General features: G+C 33.5%; 1 protein-coding gene across 1 annotated transcript; it reads right to left on the bottom strand.

Annotated features, from left to right (window-relative positions):
- Positions 1–339: 339 nt before the first annotated feature.
- LOC130676933 (putative uncharacterized protein DDB_G0274405) lies at positions 340–1,962 on the bottom strand. The gene has a single exon (XM_057483441.1). It carries the CDS (start codon positions 1,960–1,962, stop codon positions 340–342), a length of 1,623 nt encoding a protein of 540 aa, XP_057339424.1.
- Positions 1,963–7,398: the final 5,436 nt, after the last annotated feature.

Here is a 7,398-nt window from a genome sequence, read left to right as displayed (position 1 = left end):
TTTTTTTTCTATTTTGTATCCATATTCCCACTCCATCACTCGCCATTCATTCGCTATTTCCTTCTTTATTCCCACCCCATGTCCTCCACTAGCTCTTCCTCTCTTTCCTTTTTTCTTTGCCGTTATCATCCACCATTTAAACTTATTACTCAGATGGCTTACTGCACTTTTTACATTGTTTTCCTCCACCCATGTCTCCATTAAAAAAACTATATCATTTCCCTCTAATATCCCATTTATTTCCTTTTCTTTTTTTAACCCCGCGACATTCCAACTCATCACTCTACATTCCCCTTTACATTTATTGCACATTTTCCCCTCCCCACACTCATTCCTTTTTCACACATACCTTTCATCCTCTTTTATGAGCTTTCCTCGCTTCTCGTCCCATTTGTGCCATTCATTGTTTACGCATACTTTCATGTAACTTGCTCTCGCCTCATTTCCTTTTTCTCTCTCCGTATGTACTATGTCTCTCAGCCACCTCTGCACTTGCACCTCTCTTTCCGTACTATCATCATCGATGTAAACATTCGTTCCTTTAAGTTCCGCTCTATTTAATAAAACCGCTTTCTTTTCTACTAAGCTGTCAAAATATACAATTACCATATTTTTATAGCCTATTCTTACATTTTTTCTCTCTATACTTATCTTAATTCTATTTTCCACTGTTTTAATCGCCTCCTCATGCTCTCCTTCTTTGAATCGTATACAAATGTTATTTCTTCTTCTCGCCCGCCTATTTTTTTCACTCTGCCATTCCTCTTCTGTCAGTTCTTTCGGTTTATCACTCGGCCACTTATTTGCAATTATTCTGTTTTGTCTCTCCTCGTTATTGTTATTATTATTTAACGCTGCTCCTATCTCTCGTTCATTTCTCGCTCTCGTGTTTTTCATCTCCACTGCTCTCTTTTCTCTTCCACTATTTTGTGTCTGTATCTCGTTGTTGTTTTCCCCACTCCTGTGCGTGCTCGTCTGTTGGTCTCTGTTGCGAGTTGTCGTATTTTTGTTTCGTGATCGTGATCTTTCTCTGTATATCTGCCCCGTCTTCTGTTGCATATCATTACTCACACTGCCTGCTCCTGTTATTGTTTTTTGCTTCTCTTTTTCTTTTTCCAGGCCTTTATTTACCACCGCCACTTCCTTTTCCAGCACATTAATTTTTGCTTTCAAGTTTTCCCTCTCCTCATACCACATTCCTCTTTCGTACTCCGCATTTTTCATTATTTGTGCTAATTCATCCGCATACCTCTTACAATTTAAGCACTCATATCCGTTTAGTGCCTGCTTGATGATCTCTTTGCACTCTTTCATTTCATTGACTTCTTTTTCATGCTGCGTCCTCAACATCTTGTCCATTTTGCTTGCTATCTGCTCCATTCTCCGCTTTTCTAATTCCCATTTTTTGCTCCATTCTTCCATCATGTTTTTAATCATTACTGTATTCTCGTCTGTCTTATTTCTCGCTCCATCTTCACTTTCGCTATCACTTTCATTATTTTTCCTATTTTTATTGTTCGCCCCGTTGTCTCTTACTGTAACTTTTTCCTTGTTTTCCGTTATTTGCTCTTTCAATTTTTTGTCACTCTCCGCTTCTTCTGTCTCCTTGACATTGTCATCTTTATCATCTTTTGTTTTGCTGCTTTGCTCATCCACCTTCTTATTTACAACCTTTACATTGCTTACATTTTTTTTCTCTTCTGTCATCATGTCGTCTCTCTTCTCATTCTCGTTATTTACATTCAAAATCTCCGCTGTCACTGTAGGCTCGTCTTGTTTTTGCGCTTTCCCCGCCATCTGTTGGTTGCTTCTCAGCGTGTACTTTCTTATATCCTCGAACTCGACCTTCCTTCTTGTCTTGATGTTAGCCCCTGTGCTTACAGGTGTCTCTCCTAGCACGTTTCCTTTATTTTTTTCACTCACCACTTTTTCTTTGCCGCTTTTTTTAGCGTCTTTCGGCATAACCTTTACTTCACCCTCTTTTCCTGACCTTTTTTTTCCACTTTATCTTTTCCTCACCACTTTTTTTTATCACTCCTCCGCTTTCTTACAATATTAACTTACTTTTTTTGCAACTTTTATTATTTTTCAGCTATTATGCCCTTTTATTTCTTCATTTTCTTTCCTCACTTACACTATCTCGACTTCTCTGTTTCGCCACCTATCGGCCTCTTAAGTTAGTGAAGTAATAAAAATTATTCAAATCGTTTAAAAAATTAGTTATAAAATTTTTTTTTTATAACTAACTTTAAAGATAAATAAAATCTTATATAAAAAAGTTAGATTAGAATATTCATTTAATGAAGTTCATCAATAATTCTTATTTTTTCATATTTATAATTTATAAAGAGATCTTAATTAAAAGACGTAGAAACAAATATTAGCATTTAGAAAAAAGAGATAATGGAAAAACGAAAAGGAAAAAAAATTTTTAGCTTAAATATAACATTGAGAAATTTTTTATTGTGAATACAAACCATAAAATATAATTAATTTCAAAATTTTTTAGGAGTAATAAATATTTTTAGTACTAACAATAAATATTTAGATGTGTTAACATATAAAGGTAACATATTTTTAATATCACTGCCATTCCTGGTAAAAATTTTTTGGACTTTTGTCCGAAAAAGTCTTTAGAACTCTAAAACTGAGTTTTTCAGACAGAAGTCCGAAAAATTTTCACCAGGGAAAGTTCTTGATTCTAACATAAATTGTTTTTTGTTCTTATTATTTATTACCTAAAAGTAGACAGAAAAAAAAGATTTCTCGGCGCAAGAAAAATATTTGCATTGTGAAATGAAAAAAAATAAAAATTTTCTTAGGACTCGAAAAATTTCATGGTGTAAGAAATATTTTCTCGCCCCAATAAATTTTTTCTTGCGTCAAGAAAGTTTTTTTTCCTGTGTAATAACAAAAAATAAATAGTTAACGTCTTTTTTAATTGTTTATATCTTAATCTTTATAAAAAAAAAAAAATATTAGTATCAAGTATAATGATAATTTTAATTATTATCAATCTCAAATGAGATAATCATATGTTTTTTCATAATCAAGTTTTCTTATTTGTTCGTTCCAGGCTCAAAAAAAAAAAAAACGAAAAAGAAAATTAAGTTTATTAAGGCCATTCTCCGACAGAGCCCCCGACTTTTTAAAATATTCAATGACCTTGAACTGTCATAACAGTATTAGAATTTTAATAATTAATTCAAAAAAAAATTGAAGCATTAATAGAAAAAAGGACAACGCTGTTACAATTTTACCAAAATATAGATTTTTGAAAAAATTACTCATAGTCAAAATCAATAAGGAGTTAAACAAAATTTATTAAATAAATTTTAGCATAAAAAATTTGACATTCCAAATTATAATGTTGACATAAAGATTTTACTGAAATTTATTTAACAAATTTTGTTAAACTCCTAATTGATATCAACTCTAAGTAATTTGTTTTTAAATCTATGTCTCGGCGAAATTGTAACTGCGTTGCTCCTTTTTCAGTTAATGCTTAAACGATTTTTCAATTAATTATCAAAATTTTAATACAGTCATTATAATTAAAAGTCATTGAATATTTTAAAAAAGTGGAGGCACTATTTGATAATATCCTTAACCATGTAAAATAATAGAAAATTATTCAAGTAAAGTAAACCTGTACGAAAAAAGTCTATCCGGGATATATCCGGACAAAATTAAATGTCTCATGTATGCGATATATATATTTAGATTTGCCCGGAAATATACGGATACATACTTTTTTCGTACGGGAATAAGATATATGATATTTTTGAGCTGCAATTTTAGAAATTGTAAACAAAAGAATCGACTTATCGATTATTATGGTAAATATATATATTGCCACCACCCTCACGGTAGTTAGTATTGCGACCTCTTCCACCGCGGTTATTTTGTTTCTTGGTCTGCCCTCGCCAATTTCGACGCTGCTGTCCTCCATTTTTTCTTCGCTTCTGATGATTTTTGTTATCTATATTTAAATTATAAATAAAATACATATATATATAAATACGTAATTATATACATAAATATATATATATATATATATATATATATATATATATATATATATATAATATTGCTATTAGATCTTGTCGGGTAGTATAGCATCGGGAAAAAAGAAATCGAGCTTATTTTTACCAGCTATTTTGTTGCTGACTTCTTAAGTATTACTAAATACCTTTTGGACCAGCAACAAAATATTAGACGGACCATGTCATAGTCGAACTAACATTAAGCTACCATGGTTCCTATTTTCAAACAACCCACTGTTTATCTCAGATGATTTCTTCGTGATTAGTTGTTTGCGAGTCTTTGAGTGTAGTTGAATACCTTAAAAACCAGCAACAAAACATTTGACAGACCACGTAATTGTCGAAAAAAATCAAGCTGGCATTTTCCTTATCATTAAGTCATTCATTACTTATCTCGGCGTATTTTTATAAGCCAATTTGATGCTGACTCCTTAAGTGTTGCTAAATACATCTTGAACCAACAACAAAATCTTCGACAGGCCGTCATTTTCGAACCGAAATCGAGCCAGCATGATTTCTATTATGAGGTAGTTCGCTATTGAACTCACCCTGTTATTATTAGCCGATTCGATGCTAAATTTTAAAAAGTTGCTAAATACTTCTTGGGCGAACAACGGATTGTTTGACAGACTCCGTCATTGCCATTCAACAATCAAGCTAGCATGTTCACTCTCATTGGGTAACTCGCTACTTGACCCAGCCTACTTTAATTTAACAATTCGTTGCTAACTCTTCGAGTGTTGCTATAAACTTCTTAGACGAACAACAAAATTTGTGACGGGCCACGGCATTGTCAAATCTCTAATGTGTCTATTATATGATCACCTCTTTCAGTATTTCTAAGTCTATATACAAGCAGAAACGAAATCAACTATAACAGGGTGTATCTCAACCTTGCCAAGTTTGGCCCCTTTATTAATTGATTTTAATAAGGGCGCCACTGGAAGATAAGACTCGGCCTTCCAGAACCGGAGATGTTAATATTATAAATCAGGGTCGTTGAAAATATATAAGAGTGAGGAGATTGAGGGATTAAATTAATTTTTACACACAATTTTAATCGATATAATTTTAGATTTTATTCACTAAATCACAATTTCGCCCACCGGGCTTTTCTTTTACTTATAACTATTTTTAACACGTTGTCCACCGGACTTTTATTCTTAACAACTAATCAACTAAAATTTTGTCCACCGGACTTTTATTAATTATACGAATTAGTCCCCTGGACTTTTTATAACAGAATGGCCACCGGCCTGATCCCCTGGATCTTAATTAAAATTAGTCCCCTGGACTTTATACGAAAATGGCCACCGGCCTGATCCCCTGGCTCAAATTAAAATAAATTTAGTCCCCTGGACTTTCACGAAATTGGCCACCGGCCTGATCCCCTGGATCAAATTTTATATAAAACAAATTGGCAACTTGCCAGATCCCCAGGATCTATTATTTAAAACCGTTTCCACAGGAAACTTAATTTTCTCTCACACACACACACACGTTTTTACATTCGAGTCCCCAGGACTTATTCACACTCACACACACGTTTACAATGTATTATTTTCCCGATTATTTTACACGCACAATTTTATTTAATCTCGATTTTAATTATGTGTCCACTGGACTAAATTTCTATCCGTAATTTTTAATGATTCTACAATTTTATAACGACACTTTATCAACATGACAATTTTATATACTTTCAGTTTTTCGAATATCAAGTTGTTGAGTAAGAATTTACTGACACCGAAAAACTGCCGCCAACGACTGACGCTATCTCTCTTTTATCCATTTACAACTAGTCTTCACGTTAATAACAAATTTGTACAACAAGAACTGATTTCCATTACTAATAAATTTAATTACTTATATCCTTATTCTTTTATCACTAATTTCACTGCACTTTTAATTATCCTTTAATTTTCGGTTTTGTAAATTTTATATTTTGTATTTTTCTTATTAATTAAAATTGATTGATTTATAGTATAACAATTCCTTAATGACTAGATTTATTATTTATAATTTCTGGCCCTCCTGCCGAGAAATTATCAGACGGACCGCGTGTAAATTTATTTTGAATGCTGTTCTTCTTGCCGACAATTTATATTTTAATCAAATCGGAAATGGCGACTGCTCACGAATTATTTAATTATTATTAATTAATTAGTTACTTAATAATTTGTGGCAACCGGCCGACAATTTATTTACCTCTCCTTAAATTTTTCCAGCGATCGTGGCGTCCCTTTTTATAACAGCCTTCCTGCCGATTTCCGTTGACTTGGTTCTTTCCTCCAACTTCTCTTGCTGTTCACGTGTGGTCACTCGTCCGTGTCTTCTGCCGGTCCGTCCGACTGTGTCCGTTTTCACTCTTGTCACTCACTTATCAAATCTAAGTTCGCGATCATTCGGCCCTTATCGGAAAATCCACCACTCCAACTTATTTCCTTATTGGGTCTTGGGGACAAGCCCCTTAAATTAGCGCGCCCGGCGACAAGTCGATAAAATAGTAACGCATATGGGGTACTATGGGTAATTAATCAACCGCGGGAAATTAGGTTGATTTAAAGTTGTAATTTTAAATTTTTACCCCGTTACACAACTACTGCCTCAAGTTTTTGAAAACTGGCGGATAATATAGCAGGGCGAACAGTTTTCAGTAGCTGATGGTTAGGACCTCTTGAACCTCTATTTCTATTTGGTTGCTGTCACTTTTATTATTTATGAGTCTATTTGAGAGCAGCAACAAAATAAACCTTCGCTTTCAGTTCATAAAAATCATTGGTTAAAATAGCAGGGCCATCAGTTTTTTGTTGCCGATCGTTAGGATCGCTTAATTCTTTATTAGTATTTTGTTGCTGGCTCTTTCATTATTTTCAAGTCTATTTGAAAGCAGTAACAAAATAAACTTTTGCTTTCAGTTCATAAAAATCATTGGTTAACACAGCAGGGCCATCACTTTTTTGTTGCTTATCGTTAGGACCACTTGATCTTTTGGTTCTATATTGTTGCTGGCTCTTCCATTATTTTCGAGTCTATTTATGAGCAGCACTAAAATAAACTTTCGCTTTCAGTTCATAAAAATTGTTGGTTAACATAGCAGGGCCATCACTTTTTTGTTGCCGATCGTTAGGACCGCTTGATCCTCCATTTCTATTTTGTTGCTGACTCTTTTATTAATTTGAAGTCTATTTATGAGCAGCAACAAAATTAGCTACCGCCACTAGCCCAGCAACACCAGCGGTTAACATAGCAAGGCCATCAGTTTTTTGTTGCCGATCGTTGGGATCGCTTGATTCTTCATTAGTATTTTGTTGCTGGCTCTTTTATTATTTTCGAGTCTATTTTCGAGCAG

Source organism: Microplitis mediator, chromosome 11 (assembly GCF_029852145.1).
Source record: "Microplitis mediator isolate UGA2020A chromosome 11, iyMicMedi2.1, whole genome shotgun sequence".
Classification (NCBI taxonomy): Eukaryota; Metazoa; Arthropoda; class Insecta; order Hymenoptera; family Braconidae; genus Microplitis; species Microplitis mediator.
This window is presented reverse-complemented; position numbering and strand designations above follow the sequence as displayed.

Coding starts and splice junctions, on each gene's coding strand:
- LOC130676933 (XM_057483441.1), bottom strand. CDS start 1,962: ATGCCGAAAGACGCTAAAAAAAGCGGCAAAGAAAAAGTGGTGAGTGAA.